This window comes from Diceros bicornis, chromosome 10, assembly GCF_020826845.1.
Source record: "Diceros bicornis minor isolate mBicDic1 chromosome 10, mDicBic1.mat.cur, whole genome shotgun sequence".
Lineage (NCBI taxonomy): Eukaryota > Metazoa > Chordata > Mammalia > Perissodactyla > Rhinocerotidae > Diceros > Diceros bicornis.
In genome coordinates this window covers 82509270-82535284 of record NC_080749.1, presented here as the reverse complement: position 1 = coordinate 82535284, position 26015 = coordinate 82509270, and the positions used below count along the sequence as shown (strand labels likewise).

At 38.9% G+C, this 26015-nt stretch overlaps 1 protein-coding gene across 1 annotated transcript in view; it reads right to left on the bottom strand.

The window, feature by feature from the left end:
• Positions 1 to 26015, bottom strand: part of PARD3B (par-3 family cell polarity regulator beta) — a 931426-nt gene that overhangs the window by 308518 nt on the left and 596893 nt on the right. Inside the window, exon 16 of the mRNA XM_058549666.1 lies at positions 20077 to 20121. Within this exon, the coding sequence (XP_058405649.1) occupies positions 20077 to 20121 (45 nt within the window). The remainder of the gene's footprint in view (positions 1 to 20076; positions 20122 to 26015) is intronic.

Below are 26015 nucleotides of genomic sequence, written 5' to 3'. Positions count from 1 at the left end.
CGAGCAAGTGACTTGCACTACTGTAATTAATAAATCTCAAGTGTAAAAAAGAGCACTGAATATTAATCTTAAAAATAAAAATATCTTCCTTGTTACCAATGTTTCCCTAGAGGAGAAATTTTTTTCCCCTTTTGAAGAAGAAAACAATGAAAAGTGACATCTGCATAACTACATTGCATGGATATCTCTTCAGTGAAGTCTCAATATGTCAGTAGCAATATTGAAAGCAGCATAATATCAAAAAGCACCTTAGATTCCACCCTATTCCACACACATCAGAAATTATCCATTTGTAGGTAGAAAAATAATGTCATGATTACGTCAGCACGTCAAAACTCAATGACGAAAAAGAAGCGGCAGAGACCTTCATATTAATTTCACAGTGAATATTCAGATTGTTACTAACACTTAGAGATTAATTATCAGATTTTCACTCTTGAAAATGCGTCTACTCTACGGACCACCCAATATTCCCAAAAGGCCACGTGTAAATAGGCATTTTTTGCTTATTCTTAGAAGTCTTTTCTTTGTGTAAGCTTAACAAACAAGAGAAATATTAATTTATCTTGGAGTAGGCTGTTGGTTTTGTGAAAACTTCAGCATTAACACTAGCAAACACCAGCAAAAAAAGCATGCAAACTGAAATATTTGATTTTATATGTGTGTAATATGAATTACTAATTTACAATCAATATAGTGAAGTCATTCTGTGAAAACCTGTACCTTTTATGTATATGTGTAAAAAAGTATTTTCAAATAATAAGAAAATTTGTCTATTAATCTCTGAAGATGAAAAATGGAAAAAAAGAGAAAACAGTATATATTTATATCATTAACTACTTTAGGAAGAACATATCATCATTCATTCAACATTTATTTTTACTAAGTGGAAATATGTGTATAAGCTGACTTTTGTCAGTTGATCAAAACAGACAACTAATATAATAACAAGCATATAATTGCACTTTAAAAGAAAACACAAGACTATATTGGCAAAATCAGTGCAAATTTCATTGCATAATGACTTCTATGCACTTATATCCCACAAATACTTAAAAACTTGAACAAAGATCTCATTTGTGTGTTTAAGATCCCTTATGAATATAAATATATAAATTGATTTAACTTGGTATTAGATATGTAACTACCAGAAATTTTGCATTTTCATATAGCTGCTAATTTTCAGAGAAAAATCCTACTCGTTTCAAGTCACTGAACATGATAATAGCAAAAATGAGATTGATCGTTAACTCTAGTAACTGCCTTTGCCTTCATCTTAGACTTTTAGTTAACCAAATGGATTAATGGCTGCTAACTCTTTTAAAGAATTATTACTTAATTTAATCTGTGCAATCTTGCGGATAAATCCAAGATTCAACTACCAGCTCTATGTGATGACTTCCAAATCGGTATCGCTAACTTTGACCTCTCTCTTGAGTTCCAGACTCATATTTCCAAATGCCTCTTCCTCATAACTTGGCTTTACTTCGTGGTTCCTTTTTCTTTTAACGGCACCACCTTTCTGCTGATCCTCAAGCCGAAAAGTCTGAGGTCAGCTTTGGTAAGAAATTGTCCAGTCCCATATACTCTACCTCTGCAACATCCTCTATCCTATTCTCTCTAAAAATCTTCTCCAACCTCCCATCACGGCTTATCTAAACTAACTGGGTAGTCTAGTTGGTCCTTTGCTTGTCCTTAAATATTGGTGTTCCCTGGGGTTCAGAACTTCTACATATTTTGTATACAGATATTTTGTTGGACGTATGTTTTTCAAATATTTTCCCAATTGTGGTTTGCTTTTTCATTTTCTCAACAGAATCTTTTGAAGAGCAAACTTTTCTCATTTTGATCAAGTCTAGTTCGTTGATTTTTTTCTTTTACACTTTCTAGTTTTTGTGTCCTAAAAGATATATTGCTTAATCCACTATCACTAGAATTTTTCCTTTTTTTTCTAGAAGTTTATAGTTTTAGCTCTCACATTTAGATCTATGACCCACCCTGAATTAATTTCTTATATAGTGTAAGGTGAAGGTAGAGGTTCTTTTTCTTTTCTTTTTATATGTGGCTATCTAATTGTTCCACATTGAAGGCTTCCCAGAGGAAACAACATGGTCTGATTTTCATTTTAAGATGGTCACTCTGTCTGCTATTTACATGGGAAAGCAAGGAAAACAAATCTTCTAGGACACAGTTCCTGTCTGCACTTACTATAGCATCCACTGCTTTTGCTTACACCTCCCCGCTTCCTTCTGTTACTCCCTGCTTCCAAATACTCCCACTGTTTCGTTTTCACCTTGATTATTCCTCCTTGGATTAAAGGAAGGAGCCAATGATGAGAGAGAAAGAGCCACTAATGGGTTGAAGAAGGCCTAGGGAGAAATGGTTGGGGATGGATTCAGAACACAAGTGATCAATAGCTTAGGAGAGGGAGCGATACATCTTCTCCTCTAACAACCACCTCTTTCCTTCATCTCTTCTTACTCTTGATATTTCTCCAGATCCATGAAGCATTATCCTCCCAGTGGCTGGACAGTAACCTTGGGCTTCAAACTAGCCCTATCTTGCCTTTTCGGCAGCATTCTATTCCTAGTTTCCAGAATCTTAAATTCTCACAATTTCAAAAGAAGCCCTAATGGCTGATATTCTCTGAAATGAATTGATTACTCCAATAAGTAATTGCATGTAGAAATAAAATTTTTAAGGAAAATTACTTGTCAGCACTTGAGAAATGAATACGATGTAAAGTAATAAGTGGACCCTTCCCAGCAGTCCCTCACTGCAGGTGTTGCTGTGTGCATTTCAAATGACACGCAAACCCCTTAACAAAGGTCAGAAGCCTTCAGGGTGTGTGTTCCTACTGCACAGTACTTAGTATGGCTTCTATAACTGTGACGCACTGAACACATTTTAACTTACTGAAGAGAATTCACAAGAAAACAGTCTTACTCATACCGTTTTAACACTCAAGTAACAACTTCATGACCAGATGAAAAGGTGGTTCCTCTTTCTTACACTTTGGAAGCAGTGCAGAGACGACTTCTAATCTGTCCTCTCTGCCACAGCCATATGCTCTGAAATGCAAGCTAGAGGGGCAGATGTTTAACCTGGGAAATGATCCAAATTCACGACCTCCTTGGAACCAAGGGTATTGTGTGTGCAATGCCAGCCATGGATGCCATCCTCAGAAATTCTAATTCATAGAAACAAAGGACGAAACGTCACAGAGAAAGAAGAAGAAAGATAAAAGTCTACAGACTTCTTCAGCCACAATAGGCAACTAGCACATCATCTGTTTTACTCAAGCTGACCAAGCTAGCATTTTCCTTCCAGAGAACTACTGGTGTTTCCCGAATCCTGTAGACTCCAATAGCAAAGACAGCTCCTCCATAAAATGACTATGAGCTGACGTCACCCAAACGCTCATGTCACTCCCTTGCCCAATCTCATCATCTACTCTATGGCAACACGAGTCTTGCATAACTGAGAAGTAACATAAAAATTCTGAAAAGTATCAGAATTTCTGGACTTCAGAAAGATGAAAAACCAAACAGCATTTGGCGCAAAAAGGAGAACATATGGGAGGACAGCTCTTGTTAGAACGAACAGGACTGGTTTGCATTTGTTTTAGCATCTAAAGGACCTCAGAGAGCCTTCTCATATTCTACCCTCTGGGTGTGGTCATGACAAGGAATTCAGTCTGAAGGGCATTCCAGGGGTTCAGAAAGAATTCTAATGGGTATTTGATCCATGGCCCACAGAGGCAATGACAACAAATAGCCAGATAAGCCTCTTCGCCCCCACTTTATGACAGGGCACGTTCTAATCTGATAAAAGCTCCTTTGTGAACCCTATTTTATTTCTTCCTATAACAATGAATCATTATAAGAATCTCTAGCCAGAGTAATAAACCATAGCTTATAACTACAAATATAACCAGAACTTTTTATTATATGGTTTTTTATTGAAGGGAATTTTCCATTTCAAACTTTCTCAGCATATTATGGACATCACCCCCCACTTCGTTCCTATGTCATGTGGCTTTCCATATATTTCTAAGGAGTATTTCAAGTTGGTTTGCCTTGTCAAAAGTAATCCAGACCCAGGGAGATAGAACCATGTATGGCTTCCTGTGTGCTCTAACCTGCCTGGGTCCCAATGGTTTATTTGAATTCAGCCTTTTACAAAGGATAATCATTGATTCATTCAGGAAACAATTATTAGATGCTAGACTCTGCTGCCAGTAATGTATCAATTCTCAAAACCCTGATGATAAAATACAAATAGATCTCGGACAAATTAAAACAAATACACACTTAAATGCATTGCTTAACTCATAGGAAATTAAGGGAAATCCTTAAGCAAAGCACTTTGACAAACAAGAAAAAACAAATCAAAAACCAAGAGTGAGAGATGCCAGGTAACCAAGCTCGGAGGCTGAGATTGCCCTTCAGGTGAATGCTGATGCTAAGACTCTGGGACTTGGGGAAGTGGTGTGATAGTGGTGTGTTGGAGAATCTTGGAGACCAAGAGAAAAGTAGGAGAGTTAAAGAGTGACCCTTACAAAGACCTACAACCTGTGTAAAATGGGTGAAAAACTTCATCCCCCGAATACGCTTTCCTCAGCAAAGGGAGTCCAAGAAAACCTGTCTTGACTCTGGCTATAGATAGGGAAAACAACAGCAAAAATAATAATCACCATCTTTCTTTGAGAATTTTCAATCACAGGACTGTCCTCTTAGAGGCATTAAATCAAATTTATTTTCTCCCAATTAATTAATCTATCAGCAAAGAAATTATATGAAAGTGGTCTCAGGTTAGTAGTACTCTGCTAGCACGCCAGAAGAAGCAAATCTAAACCTTCTCTGGAGAAAAGCACATGTAAATCAGGCTCCCAGGATCCTCACACATTGAATCCAACCAAATATGACATCCCAAATAGAAATGAGCAAGTTCACAGAGAAAAAGTCTCCATGGATGAGAATCAGCAGAAACACGCAAGAGATTTAGACACCAAAGTGGAATCAGAAGATAGATCTGGAGAAGCTACTCAGAATGGAGCCCAGACTCAAGAAGAGAAAAATATGAAAGAGCATCTAAGAGACACGGCTGAGAGAGTGAGGTCTAACACACGTCTAGTAAGAGTCCCACAAGGAGAAGACAGAACAGGGCAGAGGCATATTAACAGACGTAATTTCCCAGAAGTAATGGAGAACATTAATACACAGTCTTAGGAGACATACCACACAGCAAAAAGAATAATATAAAGAAACCTACACCAAGATCTAGACTCTAGTGAAAGTGAACACCGAAGACAAAGAGAATTTAAAAGTACCCAGAGAGAAAAGACTGATCACCGGTAAAGAGATGTCAACTAGACCGATGACCGACTTTTCACAGTAGAAGCCGGAAGACAGAAAAGCAACATCTTCAGTGTGCTGCCCCCAACACTGTAGACTCAACAAAACTAGTTGTCCAGAAAAGACGTTTCCTGATAAACACAGGGTGTAATTGCTAGACCATCATTAAAGGAATGCCTGAAGGGCATACTTCAGAAAGAAGGAAAAAGACCCCAGAAGGAAGGTCCGAGACACAAAGAAGAATGGTAAGCAAAGAAATTGGTAAATACATGAGTAAGTCTGAACAAATAGTAAATGCATAAGGCATTAAAACTAGTAGATAATTTGTGGGATCAAAAAATAAGAAAGAAAAAAATGGAAAATAGTCTAGAAATTGGGAGGGGGCAAGGAGAGCTAACGTATTCTAAGCCCTTTGTATTGCTTGGGCAAAAGGTAAGTAGGGACTAATTTTAGATTTTGTTAAGTGTACATGAGAAAAACAGACTGTATCATTTTCAAATCAATATGGGAAAAAAATGGGATTAAAAAAACTAACAGGATTTCATCCTAAGAGGACAAAAAGGAAGAAAAAGAGACATTAAGAGGTGGCTCAAACATAAAATAAGATGATAAACATAAATATACATATGACAGTAACCTCAGTAAATGTAAATGTGCTAACTCCCTGTTACAATTCAGACTGTCAGACTGAACATAAAAACAAACCAGCTATTTGTTAGGATGAGACATGCACATAAAGCATAACGACCTGGAACGTCTGAAAGTAAAAATATGCAAAAGACATACAAGAAAAAGACTTAGCAAATCCTGAGCAAAAGATGTTGCTCTGTGCCAGACACTGCTCTCAGACAGGGGACCAAGGTCTCTATCCCTGTGGGCTCACATCCGGGAGGCGGAGGAGACAGACAGTGGGTTAAACACACACACACCAGACTGTGATAAGTACTATCAGGAAATAAACAGAGCGAGTGATAGAAACTGATGTATTCTGTCTATTTTAGATGGGGTAGCAGGGAAGGTATCTTTGAAGAAAGAACATTTGACCTGAGAACTGAATCTGAAGGAATCAGCCATGTGAAGTGGAAAGAGATCATTCTGAGCAGAGGGAATGCACGTGCAAAGGGCTTGAAAAGAGAACAGGCTGGCCTGTTCAAGGGATAGAAAGCAGGTGATGTGGGCCACGGGTCCTGAAGGAGGAGGAAGCAGTGGGGACGCGGTCAGCGAGGCAGGCGAGGCAGATGAGGCTGGGCCTTGGGGATCACGGGAAGAAATCTGGATTCTGTTGTACGAATCATGGGAAGCCATGGGAGACTTTAAGCATTTGAGGGACCTGATTTGATTCATGTTTCCCAAAGATCCTTTGGCTCCTGTGAGGAGAACAGAACTGCAGAGCGTGTAGAAGAGGATGGGTCAGTTAAGAGGCCACCGAAGGCATGAAGTCATGGTGGCTTGGGCGAGGGTGGGAAGTAAAGCTTTGGGATGTATTCCCATGGGACCAACCTGATTTTCTGCTGGATTAACGTGACAGGGAAAGAAAAGTGAAAAGTCAAAGCTGACTCTGCACTTGGTAAGACTGTCCAGGCGCACATGGAAGGGTACCCTTGCATCTGTTACGTCTCTTTCTCAGACGAAGATGGCTTGTTGGAGGAATGTATTTGAAGATATAACTCAAGTTAAACTTGATTGAGAAAAGTTCATAGTAAGAAATAGTTGAAGGTTTGGACTTTTCTTTTGCTAAAGAAGCCAGTGTTCAACCAGAATTGAAGGCATTTGCCTGCAGACAGGAAATGGGACCCAGAATGTGAGTGTGCATGGCCTGAAGGGCTCCAAGTGGAGACACTGGACACAGACCAAGATTTCCTGAGCTTTGCAAAGAAGCATGATGACGGAAACTATGGAAATGCTGATGGAAACTTACAAATTGATCAGTGTTTCCCAAACTTCAGCCATTTGTGTTACTACTCATAATATTTTGCCATGTTCACATATCATTTTATATCGTTATTTGCCAACCAATATTCTTTAAAATCTCATACTTTTTACATAAAAATTTTATATTAAAAAATACGCAGTTGGGCCAGCCCCGTGGCTTAGTGGTTAAGTGCGCACGCTCCACTACTGGCGGCCCAGGTTCGGATCCCAGGCGCGCACCGACGCACCGCTTCTCAGGCCATGCTGAGGCCGTGTCCCACATACAGCGACTGGAAGGATGTGCAACTATGACATACAACTATCTACTGGGGCTTTGGGGAAAAAAAAGGAGGAGGACTGGCAATAGATGTTAGCTCAGAGCCGGTCTTCCTCAGCAAAAAGAGGAGGATTAGCATGGATGTTAGCTCAGGGCTGATCTTTCTCACACACGCAAAAAAAAAACACGTAGCACTACTATAAATGGAAAAGCAGTATTTTACGAAGACACATTAATATAGATACATCCTTTTTAAAAATAAAAATTGTTTGCTCAAAGAAATCACTTACAATAGCTCCTGGACTGCTAGATCACTACGCTAACCATGGCAGCATTTTCTCCGAGGCTGTTAGCACAGCAAGGAAAACGCCCCCGTCACCAGGTCGACACCAATAGTTCTAAATACCTCGAATGACTCCCTGATGGCATATCTTGATATTTTACGCAACTATCTGCTTTTTTCACCTCTTTTTTTGCAGTTGTGGTTTGCCTGGTTTAAAAAGTCATGCACTTTTTTGTTTTTTTAACTGATTGGTTAATAAAAGGGTTTTTGTTCAAAAGGTAACTTCGAACAGCTTTGTTCTGTTTTGATGGGGTGGAATTTGTAAGTTGTTCTGTGTGGGTGTCTGGTTCCTAATTATCAATAGAGGGGGGCTGAATTTGCATTTGCTTATTTTAGCAAAGAGAAGTAACCTAGGTTGCTTTAATTTTTCTCTTTAGTTTTTACATATTCATCATTAATCCTCTTATTATGTTCTGCTTTTATTGGACACTGTTAGGCATCATGAATCTCTGAAAAAGAACTTGTTTGTACATGGCCTCGAGCGGGTCCCTCACTGAATAAATTACAAGGACTAGCTCCCCCATCTAGGAAAGCAGAACTGACAGGGGCGTTAAAGTTCCCTAAATACATTTTTCATTGGCACCTTTTCCAGTAACCCATAATGAGATATCTCATGGTTAAGCCCCTCTCCATTCTCTTCTCCCCGAAATACTTTTGGGCCCCAAATAGGTTCCCAGTCTGACTCAGGGATTCACCTCTCATCTCCTTCCCTTTTCCTATGGTTCTTCCATACATACCAGTCCCCATGCTAAATCTTCCCCTTTTACAACATTTCTAGTATTAGATTTAGCATGTAAAGCTTTACAATGTTTAAAGTATTTTTATCTTTTTCATCTATAAATTATTGATTACCCAATTTGTACACAAATATAGTCTCAATGTAAAAACCCAAATGCTATCGACAAAGCAGAAGTCCCTGTTGACCCTAGCCTCAATCTTCCTCCTCTCAGTAAAGGTAACCCCCTGCTTTCTCTCTGCCTTCGCATTTGTATACAAGAACTTGGAATTTTCAGTTTGCATTCCTATCGCTGCTACTAAGCTGTGAGCACCTTAGGGGCAGAATCTGTGTTCTGCGCGACTCCATCTTTGTAGTAGCTGGTGGCGCACGGTAGGTGTTCAAGAAACACTGCTGTAATAAGTGAGTCCCCTGGTTACTCCCCCTGTATGCAGTAGATAGCAGAGTTCTCCTGCCTCTGGGAGGAAAAGGGGACCTTGGGATTACTAACGTGTGAGGGAGCCATGACTGCTGATCAAAGGAGACAGAAAAACAGCCTGAGGGGCATCTGGGGGCTGAGGGCTCTGGGGCAGAAGTGTGAGTTAGGGCAAGAAAGGGTGGGAGAAGTTAAAAAGTATGAACATGGAGCCTAGAGAGACCTGAAGTTAAACTGGGCTAGATACCAGAAGAGACGCCTGCTGGAGGGGGCGGGAAGGCTTCTCAGGGAGATAGGCCTTCCGAGAGCTCAGCTGGGGCTCTGAGGCGTGAAAGAGCAAGACACATCAGACAGCGACAGGGAGCAGCATGAGATAGGAACACCTGCGATGAGGCTGGGGGTGGGGTGGAGGGTGATGGTGGAAGAGACAAGGCTGGAAGGCAGGGCAGGACAAGGTGATGGAGGGACACTGAAATTTATCCCTGTTGATGGATCCTAAACATAGGAACAGATGAGTGTTTCTTAAGTAGGCAGTACCCTTCTTGAAATATATGTGTCTTTTTAATGCTTCTCTACCCCCCCCAAAAACAGTATTCATTTATGAAACTCACGTGTGTATACATACATATACACATAACTTGTCTAACATAAAGTAATACAGACATTATCAAAGCCAATATATTCTAAGTATTTCTCACCATTAATTGGCAATACTATACCTTTATCAGATTCTGAAAACAACATTTAGGCTTTGACATATTTTATATTATTCACCATAGATTGGGTCATCTATTATGTAAGAGCTCACCTTCAGATTCCCTAGGTTGAGTTTTAAACTTGTCCTTCTAATATACGCATTGGTTAATTTTTAGCTGAGAAAACCTAAGAATTAAAACCATTGCTGGAACGGCTACACAGCCATTCAGTTAACACTGGCAGACTAGATTTTCTATAGAGGTTGAAAATAAAAGGTCTTATAACCAAATAGCTTACAACCTCTCTGGGTCACTGGAATCGGAGTGCCTAGGTTTTTTTCTCCACAACATAAATTTACACACAAAATATCTTCCTTGGAAGAGTGATTTTAAATTCTAGGTCTCTCTGTGAACTTTTCTAAAATAATTAGACAGGAACTGAAGAGCCTTCCAGCTCTTCCCAGGTCTACTCTCCATAAGTGGCTGCTTATTCAGAGCTAGTAGGCAGAGTCCAGTGATTCTATTGAAGTGGTTTCATTGCAAAAAGCTTACTGAAGACATCCTAGAGCTAAATACAAAGGAAAGGGGACAGAACTGATTGATGCTCATGCTATAGGTTAAAATTTATAGTTGCTATGTTTGTGAGAATCTGACTTCTTTTTACCCATTGTGCACCCAAATTCAGAAGATAATATTTTGACTGATGCTGGCATTTTAGTGCACTTTTTAAGTGACTCGCTGTTTTCTGTTGCTCCTTCTGTGGTTCCTCCCCAGTTGCAGAGCCAATCCAAGGTTGGGTCCAGATAGCTCAGCCTACAGTGAAGTTGTTTTCTGTGAGGTTTTTTTGGTGAAAAAGATTGGTCCTGAGCTAACATCTGTTGCCAATCTTTCTCTATTTCGTATGTGGGACGCCACCACAGCCTGGCTTGATGAGCAGTGTGTAGGTCCATGCCCGGGATCCAAACCTGAGAACCCCAGGCCACTGAAGCAGAGCATATGAACTTAACCACTACCCCACGGGGCCAGCCCCTATAGTAAAGTTCTGATGTCAAATATTCACTTTGTATTTATCAACGATCACATAATCCTTTAATAACATTTTTCACTGCAGATGTTCATTCTGGCATTTAGAAACACTATCAGAATTGTCAGTTCCAAACCACTGTTTTCCAAATGTACAAGACACATATTCCCCATGGATGATGAAGTTTGAGAGATCAGCCATATTTGAAGAATTTTACATATATAGAAATATGCTCTTCTCTTTAAAAAATTATTTTTCACTTGTTCAAACAATTCAAAAAACTTTAGAAACTATAAATTTTCCAAATCAATGCACTTAAGCCTAGTAAATTTTATTTCCAAAGATAAACTGTCAAATTCTGAATAATGAGAGGGAGGATAAAAAATAACTTTGTTATTGAGAATTTAATAATGTAAATAATCAATATATAAGGGTACAGGAGGAAAATATGTACCAAAATATACCACATCAACAAATGTCCTTTGGAGCTCAGAATAAAATAATTTGTCCTGGGCATTTATATTTAGAGGATAAAGAAACAGAACTCCATAAAAAAAGTAAAAAGAATAATGAATAGTAACTATAAGCTTTGAACACAATACTGACTTTTTGTACACAGAAGCTTATTCAGCTCTGGTGGGTTAAAATGGGAGAAGCTTAAAGGAAAAATGACTAGTGCTGTGCCAAATTACTCTATATTTTTGTTATCCATGGGGGGTTTGGGGAAATTTTGAGGATTTTAACAACAGTTTAGGTTATTAAATCAGGCAACACTGGTAGCAATGATGTTTGAATTCACAAAGCAAGAGATTGCTGGACTAGAAGTCCACAGACCCGAGCCTCAGTTCTGTCTCTGACCAGCTGGGCTTTTGGTGGGGTGACTTTCCCTCTCTAGGCCTCAATCTATTCTGTAAAATAAGTGGTTGCACTAGAGATATATAATGCTCCATTTAGAACTAACATTCTATAATTCCACCATGAATAGAAATTGAAAATATAACTGCAAGAGATAAGAAAATTTTAGTTCAGGGAAAAATGTAGCTCACCCAACCCTTGACTGTAGTGTGCATGACTGTAGCTCACCTGTCACCCAACCCTTGACTGTAGTATGCATGACTGTAACTCACCTGTCACCCAACCCTTGACTGTAGTGTGCATGTCTGTATCTCAATTGTCACCCAACCCTTGACTGTAGTGTGCACGACGGTAGCTCACCTATAATACAATCCTTGACTGTAGTGTGCATGACTGTAGCTCACCTATAACCCACTCCTTGACTGTAGTGTGCACGACTGTAGCTCACCTGTGACCCAACCCTTGACTGTAGTATGCATGACTATAGCTCACCTGTCACTCAACCCTTGACTGTGGTGTGCATCTGTGTGTGTGTGAGTAAATATATTTTTTCATAGTTTTCCATCCAATTTTGGTTCAATGATTTAAACATATCCCAACCTGGGTTACCTATTATCTATAGTGTTTCTTATTTCCTTGGCCAGCCTATTGGTCAACCCTATAACACCATTATGTACAGACTTTGACACCGTCAAGAAAACTGAGACTGCTAACATCCTTAATTTCTCACACCCTCTACCTACAAATTTATCTAACACATTCCCACCACTTTATCTGCAATCTTGGCCCTTCCTCTTCAAGGCTAATTTTTATAAATCCCCACTTGTTTTTTTGTGTGTGTGTGTGAGGAAGATTAGCCCTGACATTTATTCTCTCACAAATGTCTCTTTCCTCTTAGTCTACAAACATGGTTCAGTGTTTCTCATTAATTACATAAAATAGAACAATACAGACAACTTCTCTTCTCTAGATGCATCTCTCTTCTTTCTCTTAATGTAAAACTTCTGGAGAGATCATCTATGCTTGTTCCCACATCTCGTTCCTCTTCAAGCCACTTCATTTTGTTCCTGTTCTCCTGTCTCCTGAAACTCACTCCAGTCGAAGTGGTTACTAATGGCCACTTCTCAACTTCCAAACCTAGTGAAAATTAAGCATCTTTTCAAACCTTTGGTAACCTTGGGACCATTTCTTTCTGGAAATCTTCATCGACTCATCCTTCAGAGACAGGATCTCTTTACAAGAAATAACTCACCCAGGCCACCATTGAGTCCAAACTGGCCCAAGCCTTTTCTCTATTCACCAAAGAGTGAGGATTAATTCTCTTGGCAACTGCAGAGTCATCTAAGCAAGCCAGGCCCACCACTCCTGCCATCCTCAGTCATTTCCCAAGATGTGAAACGTGTGGTCATCTGTTCCTTCCTGTGCTGTCGCCTTACCCCTGCTGTCGCCTTACCCGACTCTGTCCATCTTCCCATGTGACTCACTGTCCACTGTCCTCTCCAGCCTAGACTCCTCCACTTTGCCTTCTTGAGTCCTCACTATCCTTCCACAGTTGATGAAATGCTGTTCACTTTCAACCTCTTCTCTGAAAATTCCCCTGCCTTTTGGCCTTGACTGAAATCCAGCTCTGCCCTAAGAATTCTGCTTCCCTGCAGCCCTCTCGCATGAAGGTGTTTCTTCTCACCAGTATCCTGCAGGTCAGGTTGGGAGGGGGCTCAATGTCCTCCTTATTTCTCATTTCCACTTTAAAGTATATTGTTCCTCTTATATAAAATCCCTACTCCTTCACAGCTCCTGCCATTCTGCCACACTTCCCTCCTCTCCTGCTCATCACTCCCCTCTACCGCTCTCACTGCCGCTTGTTACTCAACACGTGAAGGCTCCGACATGTAGCTTATGGGTTTCCTCTCCATCTGCCCTATTTCCATCTATCACCCTTGTTATCAAAAGCACATGCCTCAGGAAACCACTTGTGCGGGGAGACACAAGCAGAAAGACTGGCCCTAAACTGTAGGCTGGAGCTAAGCCCAGCCAAGCACTTCTGAGATCAGCAAATCCCAGCCCATGTGAAGACACATGATCCAGAAAGCAGTGTGACTGCTGGTTTTATCATGCAGCACAGTTGTAGCAATAGCTGACTGATACACTCAGAATCACATCGGATCTTCTTCCTCACTCACGCACTAAGTTTAACTAAAAATCAAACAAAACAAAACAAGTTCAAGGCTTTATTCCCTAAATATTTCTTGCTTTTCTTTCCATTCCCATTGCTAATCGCTTCAATTTATGCCCCCAGCATCTCTCACCTGGATGACTGCAAGGCTCTCTTAACTGTTCTCCTTGCTTATTTTTGTCCCTTCAAATCCCCACAACCACCAGAGAGAAATTACTAGAATATAAAACTGACCACTGCCCTCCTTTGATTGGCTTGGATTCTCTGAGCCTGTAGGATAAAATTCACATTCTTCCCTTTGGTAGGAGTCCACATGTCTAATCCTGCCTATTTCCCAGGCTGGCGTCTCATCACTTTCCCCTTTGCACCCATGCCACACTGAATTGCTTATCATTCCTTGTACACACCATGACGTTTCCTGTTTTCATAACTTTCCATATGCCTGAAATATGTTAGCTCATTGACCTTTTCTGTTTCTCAAACTTCTATTTATCTTTCAGATCCAGCTACAGAAGCACTTCCTTTCTGAAAGATGACAGCCATCCTTCAGTCCCAAGCAGAATCAAGCAATATTTCCTCTGTGAGACTTCTGCACTGCACTCTTTAGCATGAAGGCACCAAACCAATATTTAATTAGGCATTTGTATATATTTGTCCTCTACCACCCGATAAACATTTTTTCTAAGTCAGAGACCATATCTGATGTCACTTTGTATCTCCAAACACAACACTTAGCACCTGTCACAGAGTAGGCATTTAATAAACACGAGTAGAACTGAAATAATTAATTTTGAAATTTGATATGTTAAAAAAAATGTAGTCTCTATTTACTCATGAAATTCAGAAATGTACACACCTACACCATATGTGAGTAGCAAAGAATCTTATCTCATTTCTAAAAAGACTGATATATTTGTTTCTAATTCAATTTGATTCACTGAATTTGAGAGACCAGAGTATTCAGGAACCTTTTACAAGACAGAAAATACCTGGGTTGCTTCATAATCAAGTTTGTATGGGAAGAATCCTAGACATATTGCTAACTTTTTAATACTAATATTCTGAATCCCATGTAAATACAAACCAAAGCTGGAGATTGTAAGAAATGGATACATTTCTTGTGTCTAAAGCTCTATTTATCCAACATAACAAATGATAAAAGCTTAGAAAGTACCCAATGAAGATGTTTGTCCAAATAGATAACCACGCAGTATTACCTTAACCAACTGATGAGGAAAGCAAGAGTTCAAGTCCACTACCCACTCACTCCAAGATTTTAGTTCCTCATGAACAATAACAATAAAAAGTCATGTAAAACAGCAATCCAAATTAGAAGACTCATGAAAAATGACCATGGCTGGTGTTCCAAAATATGCAAATTTTAGATGCATATTTTAATTTAGATATTCTGTAAAAGTACGGAATACTAAGACTCAACAAAATTTATGAAATGTCATTTAATAATTCATCAGTCTTGTATTAAGGTGACTATCCAATGACCTTATGTTCTTAAGAGTTCTATTCCTTTGGAAAGATCTAGAGATTTTTTGGCCACATTTGAACATTCTAGATGGGAAGTTTACACACAATGCATTTAGAACAGAACATTAAGTCTGCAAGTTAGCAACTCTCATAGTAAACTCTCAGCCTTTGCCATAAGGATACACCTCACAAGCCCATTTGCTATAATTTACACATAACACACGCATGTCACATGCTATTTTCTCTCTGATAGATCTCTTCAGTTGGCCCACACATTCCTACAAACAGACAAAGGCATACACGCATGCAGGGAAACAAAGGCAAGAATGATCAGATTAGATGTCCCTCTCATGCTCTCTGAATCACAGTAGTCTGATAGAGAAATTGTACCTACTGCGTTCCTTGTTTGGCTGGCTGAGGTTACAAAAAGTAAATAAGGATTTATGGAATATCCTGATGTGTGTGTCATGTCTTCCAACTAGAACTATGTCTGACTCCTATATTCTCAGTTCCCAAGATTGTGAGGTATCAGGCACATGCTGGCAGAAAACGAATTGGTCAGAAGCATACGCTCTATCACACAGCATCAGGTTCACAACCCAGCCTCACTAGTTACCAGCCGAGCGACCAAGTACTTAAATGCCCTGAGCGTCAGTTTCTTCCTCAGTAAAATGTGTTAAGATCTCAACATCCTTAGTGTCTGCAAGGCAGTTCATAGAGAGATCCCCCTAGATTGTTAACGAGTACTCGCTCATTAATTGATAAACTTATCTCAGAAAAGGTCTGGACTTACTGCCAACCATTACTTTTACAGACTTGCCTGTTTTACAGCTATATAGACAGGTGTTTGAGAATATAAGAAATTAAAATAGAAATAGGAAAGCTTTTTAGTCCATTTTGCTAATTAATATGTCAGAGCTCATAAAAAGAACTCATCGGCTTTCTTCAACTGCATCACCCTAAAGAGCTGGATCAGCAAAGATCTCTGCAGACAGTCAATACATATTAAAACAGTCCAAGCGGTAAATCAAAACAACAAAAAATGAAGGCACAGTAAAAAAACGTAAAATTTATAAGTCCTTTCTGTTTGAATGCTGAGGAGCATTAAACTATTGGTTTAGGTGTCAGTTCAGTATGCAGGAAAAAAAAAAAAGAAAGCATTCCTTCTCAGATACAGTCTTAGAGTCTAAGCATTGCAAAATTAAAGCATAATTTTAAAAAAAAGCTATGCCAAATTTGATGTAATTTTCTCTGGATTCTAATGTTTCCTAAGAATTTTAAGTCTTTTTTTAAAAACAGTTTGTTGTTTAAAATATACATTTTGCTAAAGTTTTTTTCCCCCTGCATTGCTGGATTGGAATTTTGTCAGAATTCAATTAATGAGACAGTTAGGGAAAGAGGTGAAAGACACTTTTTTTTTGGTTTTTCAAAGCTCTCTGATGCTTGTGATTTTTCTTAAAGCAACCAAACAAAAGGCATTTTGCTCCTAACTTCTTGGTGGGTAGGTCTCACCATTCCATAGACATTAACATCTCTCGTCCTTGGAGGAGGACCCTAAAAGATTACAAACAGGAAAATCATCCTGCCGTCTTCTTGCCAAGGGATGCGACGCAATGCCCTGCCAGCGAAGCATTGCCCTGAGGTAGGTTGTTAGAGGAGTCTCGAGAATACTGGATTGATTCCAGACGGCGTGAGGGAATACTACATTTTGGGCCAAAAATGTTGGAAAGATCTATCTCACCTGGGCCTTTGATTTGATCTGAGCTCTGAGGAATCAACCATTTAAAGATTAAGCCAAGGAAAGGGTGCCAAAAATATTGTCACAAATTTGGGAGGTGCCCAAGCCAGACCAACAGATGGAACTTGGCATGAAATGGCTCTGACACACTAAGCAGCTGACTCAGAAGAAATTTTAAAGCAGATGAATGTATTAAAATGTTGAATATCATTCTGAATAAGAGGATGGATGATAGATTTAGATCAGCACATACAATTTAACTTCCTGATGGTCTTGGATAGTGTGAAAGCTGCCCACATTTCTACAATTAAAAAGGGACAGAGGGAGATACTCTTTCTTCTTAGCAAAAGAGATATCACTTTTTAACCTAAATATTCTGGAGAAAAGATTTGAGGAAAGGAAAGGTGAAACAAAAAGAAGTTGAGGATCCCTTTCAACACTGGTGAGACAAGTGTGATCACAGAACATTACAAATTAAAATCCAAACTGGTAACTTGCTTGGTGGTCAGAAACTGTAGCAGACTGAGATTATGGTTATATAAAAGGTGAATTTTTTAAATGATTTTGTAACTGAAAGAGGTTGCCAGAATCAAAAGGACCTTAATCCTCTGTCATCATCACTACCACCACCACCACCAGCATCATCACCACCATTACCACCACAACCACCACCACCACCATCACCACCACCACCATCACCACCACCATCACCACCACTACCACCAACACTACCACCACCATCACCACAACCACGAGCACCATCATCATTATCACCACCACCACCACCATCACCACCACCATCACCACCACCACCACCATGATCACCACCACCACCATCACCACCACCGCCACCACCACCACCACTGAAGCCCAATGAGAAATTCCTCTACAAAAATGCAGCACACATAAGGGAGTTGCATTTTATGTGAGGGACGAGTTCCTGAGGATCATTACAATTCAAGCTTAATTTTCCAAAAGAAATAAATATAAAAAATGGGGGAGAGTATATTCTTGGAGTGTATAAATTTATAATCACAGTAGCATGTTTTTCTTTAATGCTGCTTTGTATTTTCTCAGAACTATTGCTAACGTTTTACAGGAGCTCTTATTTCACTCAACTCTAGAGTGTGTTATTTTAGGTGACTGCTTAGCCTTCATTGTGTTTTACTGCATGCTACTTTTGCTCCAAAGTTACCAACTTTCTGGTTGTTTTTAGCATTTGCCCTGGTTCCTCAGATGGCCAATGAAAAACTCAATGACACTGTGATATGATACTTAAAATATAAGAATAGCGAATTTTGCAATATCAGTACATTAGTAACCAAAATCTTCTTTAAAACATCTGATGTATTTAAACAGTGGTTCACGTGATATAGACCCTTGACACTATTTCTATCAACGAGCTAAAGTAAAGCCACCACGTGAACCTTACAATTAACTGACTGACAGCTTTAAAATTATGCCATTTGTGACATTTTTCTTTGAATTTGGAAGATTATTTCAATTTTTGTACTTGGAGTACTACTTTATTAATATTCGTATATCACACTATATAAAATATTACAGCAATATAGTAAGATAACAACGTTCTCATTTAAAAAGAGTGACGATATTTTTTAGTTACTGGCTAACAGTAATTTGCTTGGAAATGAATTAAGATTGGAATAAGATTTGATTTCCTGAAAAAAGCCAGGAAATTTATTATTTGCTTGTTTTCAAAAATCAAATTGATGAACATTCTTAAAAAACGCTTCCACTTTTTATCTTGCAGCCTATCCCAGTACGTTAAGAGGTTTTAATCTTCAAGTGTTAATACATTTAAGAGAACTAACTACCAGCAGCACTGTGCATTTAAGATGAAAACAATATAGGCTATCCTTGGGGTTCCTTGGTCATGAGAACTCCCTTTCCAGACCCCTAAAAATATTTCCAGTAGTAGAGAATTTAATGCACGAGGGTGATGGCACGAGCAGCAGGCGGCATTTGTCACTCCTACAGAAACCTTCCCTTCACAGTGATCTCACCTATTAGGCTCTTTATTAGGAGAAGCAGAAGAGAGACAATCTAAGAGTTGTGAACCAGCCCTTCCCTGCTGTTATCACTAGAGAATATGGAGAAAGAAGAAAAGTAAAAAACTCATATTCTTGCCCTGGAACGTGGTGGAGGTAATGAGGCATCAAGGCCACTTACTGCTGAAACATAATTGGCACATCCACGCAGGAGATGCCTGGCAATGGGAAAGACTTAACTTTTGTTTCAGAAATAGAGGGACATCAGTGCATCATAACCCTTCTGTTGTTTCGAATGGCAATTCTAAGAGTACAATGGATATTTTTCCCCTAAATATTACACCCCTAGAAGAAAGGGATTCCTGCACATTTACTAGCTTAGTGGCTTTAAGTGTTTTCAACTCATGTGAATGAATGATGGTGAAGGAACAGCAAAGGAATAGGAGGCAGGCCACTTGGCAATGAAGGAGAGCTTGGTTTTTAGACCTGAAGGCCTCTCACATACAATAGAGAAAGACCCAGTAGAGCCTTAGAGGTCCCTGTGGACTTGCTAGAGAACCTCTAGGGAGCTCACTGATGAGTCTAAAGAAAGACAACACAGTCGTCTTGGGCACAATCCCCTTTGATGACGGGCAAAAAGACTACTCTTTTTTGAGGAGAATGAAATGACCACATTTTTCTTATTCTGGAACTTATTGTCCTGCCACTTTAATGCGAAACTCATCACGGGAAAGACTTGCCAACTTTCTTGGGTTTTCTTTATAACTTTTTTTGTTGTTCTAAGTGTTCAGCTGGCATACAGGTTTAAGATTTTCGGTTTTACAATTATTTTTTTGGAAACCTTTATTCCTTCCTCTCAAACATTTTGAGTCAGCATACATTATGCCACTCTTCACGCAGCCAAGCAATAATTCATCTTTGTAGAAGTCAGAGACATCTCATGTATTAATTAGCAAGCCTTTCAGTGACTAGGGGATGGAAACAGGTTCCAACTGCTACTCAAACACAGCCAGTGATTTCCAGGAAGGAGAATATAAAGTCAGCTACAAGGAATGTCTTACCCGATTTGTGTCCAGCCAATGAATGGACTTTGCTTTCATCTGGCACTGAGAAGAAATAAAATAGACAAGGATCAGACCTGCTTGTAAATCAGCCATTTTTTGAACAATAAATTAATATAGATTCATAATAAGTTAAATCTTTTACTGGTGAAGATTTGAGAAAATTTTTCACCCAGCCTACCTGGGGCACCTAATTTCTATTAGCAGATATTTTAAAGACAGCTATAAAGAAATATATATGCATTAGATCTGCTATGAATATAATTTCATTTTCTTTTAATTTTCAGTATTTTCAGTTCTTTTAACTGGATTGTTGTTTCCATGTCTGCAAAAGGAGATACTAAACTTAAGGACCTAGAAATCAGACATAATAAAACTCTTTGAGCATAACAGCAATATATACATTCAATATTCAAGTATTGGATTTTTATATCTGGTCAAAATGGAGCAAAAGGAAACAGATTTACAATTCCTCCTAAAAAAATTTTAAAAGTAGACAAAACATGAAACAATGGCATTCAAGAGATCAGACATCAGGCAACAAAGAGCGGGGGCTCCCGGGAGACGGAAAACAAACCAGGCGAATCCTACAATGACCCCAGCGTACTGTCTGGAGAAAGCTTCCAGGCTGCAGAGCAAGCAGGAGAACATGAGCAGGGCCCAGTGATATCCCAGCGTGAGGACACGGAGCTGCATGTCCAGGGAAGCCACGGCAGATGGAGCTTGTAGGGCAGAGAACCGGAGAGAGAGAGCTATACAGGATTCTTCCTGAGATCTGCAAAGGGTCCACTCACGTATTTAGTTGAATACTGATCATCCCACAGGTGTGAGGAAACTACCCAAGACCTGGGAAAGAACCACCCCAACGTGGAAAGGGAACAGTGTCCCAAGTTCACACAGGCCAGGGAAGAGTGTCTATTCCCAACAGCCAAGTGACAAATTTCATAATTCAGGGGCTTCGGTTAGAATATGAAGAAGGGCCTTGCTTCAGCAGTAGGGGAAAAAAAAAAAAAAACCCTAGATTAACACAGCTCTGATGAAATGGATACATTTTCGAAAGACACAAATTACCAAAGTTTATATAGGGAGAAATAGATAATCCAAATAGCCCTATAGTTATTTTTTAACAAATGAATTTGTAGTTGAAACTTTGCCACGAAGAAAACTCTAGATCCATACAGCTTTACCGGTGAATTCTACCAAACATTTGAGGAAGAAATAATAACAGTACTACATAAAATCTTTCAGAAAATTCAGAGGAGGGAACATTTCCCAACTCATTGTATGAGGCTGATATTAAACTGATACTAACATCAGGCAAAGACACCAGATGACAACTACTAACCAACATCCCTCATGAACACAGAGGCAACGTTCTCAATCCTTAAGCATCACTGCATGGATTATCACTTCAATATTCAACCGCAGCTGTTCATTACTCACCATGTGCCATTGTCTGTTAGTTTATAACACTCTGGTGCCCAAAGGTTGAAGCAAGTGAGAGGACTTTGCTAACAAGGAGGACCTTCTCCATCCCCTAACTCTAGGTTGGTCTCAGTACTACATCCCTCCTTACTCTGGCTACAGCGTTCAGTCATATTTCATTGACCCAGTTACTATCCATAGAGCTTCCTACTCCCACCCAGCCCTCCTTTCCTATGCTATTTCTTTATTTTCTAGAAAAAAAGCACTACATATCTGTGATTTTTCCAGTATCAACTGCTTAAAAATCTTGTTAGAGTTTTCTCCATATTTCTAGTTGGAGATGTCAATCTGTACTTATCAGGCTCCAATTATGGGCCAAGTTCTGTCTGTCTTTCCCAAGACTAAAAAAACTTACAGTGGAATCTACAGGATAAATAGAAAAGTACTGAAAAGCAATGATGATGTTAAAAATAACAATAATAATAATAATACTAGTAGCTACTACTTATTGAGCCCCCGTAATACGCAGGTTCTGTCCTGTGCACTTTATATCTAAGAATTCATTTAATCTTTACAATAACCTGGGAGGATGGGTATCATTATTATCCTGACTTTACAGATAAACACTGAGGCACACCTCATAAGCAGAGCAGCCAGAACTTAAACTTTGCACTTTAACCACTTTACCATACTTGTGATGAGTTATAGAAGAGATGTTGTATTTTTTGAATTCATCAGTAGCATGAACTAAAGATAAAAAAACACTTGACAAACACCTATATGTTAGAAAACTATTATCCTTTTCATCTGAATATATGTTATTTATAGAAGTCTTTCTGTGACCAACATTAAACAAGCGTTAATCAGCAAGAGAAATCATCTGTTTGAATTAAAATTCTGACTTGGAAACTTACTAGTTATATGCAATTTATTTTAACTTTCTGTGCCTCAATCTCATCATACAGAAAATGAGGATAATACTGCTTACCCCATAGGCTTGTAGTGAGGATTATATGTGTAAGTTTATGCAAAGTACTCAGCAGATCATATAGTAAGTGCTTAATAAATATGAGCTATTATCATCATCATTAACGAGAAAACAAACAGAAAGGCTGAATAACGTGACTGCTAATAATGAGACAGACATGGGTTGAATCCCAGCTTTACCAGGCAAGTTAAAAAGCTCTTTTTAGCCTCGGTTTCCCCACGTGAAAAATGACATAAAAACATTACACAGGGAGTGGTGAGAACTAAACGAAAAAAATGTACAAAAGAACTTAGCACAGTGCCAGGTACATATTTCTCAATAAATGAAAACTTTTGATAAATGGAGACTGAGAGAGTGGTAAACGTGGTGAATCTGATGACGATGGGGTGTTGATGACTTAACTTGCCTGGGAGTATAAAGCAACAGAGGGGGAAAGGAATTGAGAGCATACTATGCTTGAGGCAGGGCACAGGATACTTTCGATTGTTATCTCATGGATAGTCCAACACCCACAGCACGATTCACTTCCCAGTTTACCTGGCTCCTAGTTCACCCTGCAGTGGAAGAAAGGCAAAGGGGATATGGTATTCAGACTACATGGTCTTACGATGAGCGGTTATTCTGAAAAAGGAATTCATACAAAGGTACGGTTTTGTTGTTTTGTCATTTTCTTTTCTTTTTTTTAACAGACAAGTTATCCCATTAAATCTAAGCCAATTTAAGTACTGCAAATTCCTCAGCCATATTAGGTTAAACATGGTAACTTCTTAAGTTTTTGGCTGAATACTATTATTTTTAGTAGGAATACTTATCATTATTTTAATTGACAATCTGAAATTCTTTAGAACACTAACATAAACTGCTTCAAAAGACGGTGTAGAAAATCCAAATGGGTGATAGGCATAAAAATTAGAGGTCTTTCTCCAAAATATTCACTGACACAGATGTCTATCTTTAGGACAGAAGATAAATGAATAAACATAATAGAAAAGAGAGGGAACTGTAATGACTTAATTAATAGAATACATTTTATTTAAAAGGTTAAACTGGGAACAATCATCTTTTATACACATGCTTAGTGCTGGGAAGCGATTAAAATAACAGCAGCAAATGAGAAAATGAGGTAAAATTACATACACCACCAAGCTTTTCTTTTTTAAATGACGAGTGTTATAATTAATACTCAACTTCCTTTATAACTCGCATTACCTTAGAGCTACGATAAAGTTCTCTCGGGGCTGGCGCGTCAGTCTAGTTGTTTCACTGCATAATATCTAGATAGCACAGAGACTGGAACAGAAGTAACATGAATGTGACAGATGTGTCATCTTAAATGAAGAGCTTGTATACAAGAAGCTGACAAATGAGTGGGCCAGGTGTGGGAAAGGTCTTCCATTCCAAAATGGTAGGCTACCAAAGTCAGAGAGTGTCGACAGAGCAGGAGCCAAAGTTTCTTGTTCTGGTTCTGATGACAGATTCTTTTCTTTTTTTTCTTTCTTTTTTTTCTTAAGTTTCCAGAGCCTATTCTATTCCCTTTCTTATTCTTCAGTTTTACCCAAGGGTTGGTACTACTTGCTCTTGATTACTTTAAAGGGATATTACAGTAATTGAAGAGACATCAATGAAACGTTGAGTCCTTCTGGAGATGAAATTCATAGACATTTTTATTATAATCATTATTAAATACTCAGAGGGCACTGTGGACTTGCCCCTCTTGACATTTCTCTGGATTTATTTAGATAATGGGATTTCTATACTAAAGCTCATGCTTCCTGGCATTTAACTCAAGATTGATGGCCACTATTTGATCTAATTACAGTAAGGTGCTTCAGAAGGAGGACACTCTTGGGTTTGGATGTTTGTTAATTTCCCGTGTGTCCCCTGGTTCAGGAAGCCTCGGTCGGGAAACACAGCAGCCTGCTGGCCTGTGTTTCTAGTTATCTTGGTTGTAGACCTTTGAAGCTAATTAAAACTGCTCAATGCTGATGGCACCTTTTCAAAAAGCGTGGATAACACATGGTACCTTTTGGCTTAATCTCAACCAGGTTCATTGCTAGAATTGAGAGAAACCATAAATAAAGAAAATATGGGGGGGAATCTTTGAAAAAGACAGCATTCTGAGAATGTGTTAGTGGCAAACATTAAAGTGCATATAATACTTAAATATATTGGCTTCCCAGTAGGATACATTTCTATTAATATAGTGATCACTTAAAGTGTTTTATTCTTTTGTCAAGCCTTCTTATATACTTCAAATGCATTCTCACTGGGGGAAAAACAATCCCCTCGCTTATTGATAGCATTTGATACGCATCCTATAACATAAGTGACTATTAGGACTGCACTTGCTTAATAAAAATTTGCAGAACAGTGGTAGATTTGGCGAGTTAATGGGCCCCATATGCTCTTCTTATGCTGACAGAAGATGGTATATTGCTAACATGCACAAATCTCTTCAGATGAAGATTGCCATCAGCTACAGTTATTCTTTTTGAGAATGCCAACACTATGTCAGGAATGGGGAACATGCAAATGCGTTCAGATTCCCACTACTTCTTATTGAGATACTTTGATGCAAAGCAGCGCTTGAAAATATCATGCAGTGCCTGTCTTTTGCACAGACAGCTCCATTTCATTTAATTTTTGATTTCCGTATCTTTGACATAATAGAGACTGCAGTTTTAAAGGTGATGTTTGGCACAATAAAGATCTATCTTCGAATGAGGTCATAAATACTTCTCTTTGGATAGTTTGCTAGGAAACTAAATATCAAGTAATTCCTTAATGGTTAATAAACTTGTTTCCAAGAGTTGCTCCTTCAGAACAACAACAACAAAATTGATGTAGTTGCCAATATTAAGAATCAATTTTCTTCTCTTTTAGCAGATCAATTTCTATGCCACTGATTGAATTCCAGAATTTTTAAGGAATGCAAACGTGTTTCAAGTTGTAAATTTAGTTCCCTCCTTAGCAACCATGAACTATTACTGCACTAATTTATAGTGCTTTCTTATGTCAATGGCTATTTGGCATACTGTTTCTCTTTAGGGAGACTTTCTGAGTATCAGCACTATGAATTTTTATGTGCTGAAAAATTCTTCCATCTCTTGAAAACAAAAAACAAAAGCAAGCCTTTTGCTGAAAAAGGAGTTACGGAATTAGTACGAGATAATGACGCAAATGTTTCTCTCACCATCTCTCTTAGCAAGCTTCCCCTAAAGCACCCTGCTCCTCCCTGGATGTGTCGCTAATCAGAATTCAGCAGCTGAAGTTTTCTTCCCGTCTTACAGTGCATCTCTCAGCCAGGGTGCCCCAGGACAGAGATGAGGGCCCACTCCCTCAACGCTATCCAACTAGTCATATGTTCACAACTTCTCGGAGGTCTCTTTAAAATTCCCTTTCTTTCTCCATGAATCTTAGGAAAGCTTAAATCTAAAGTTAGGAAAATCCAATATTTTTGATATGTTCTTACACTATTGTCTTTATCTCATTAAAGAGTATTGGAAAAATCAAATCATTCCTTCAT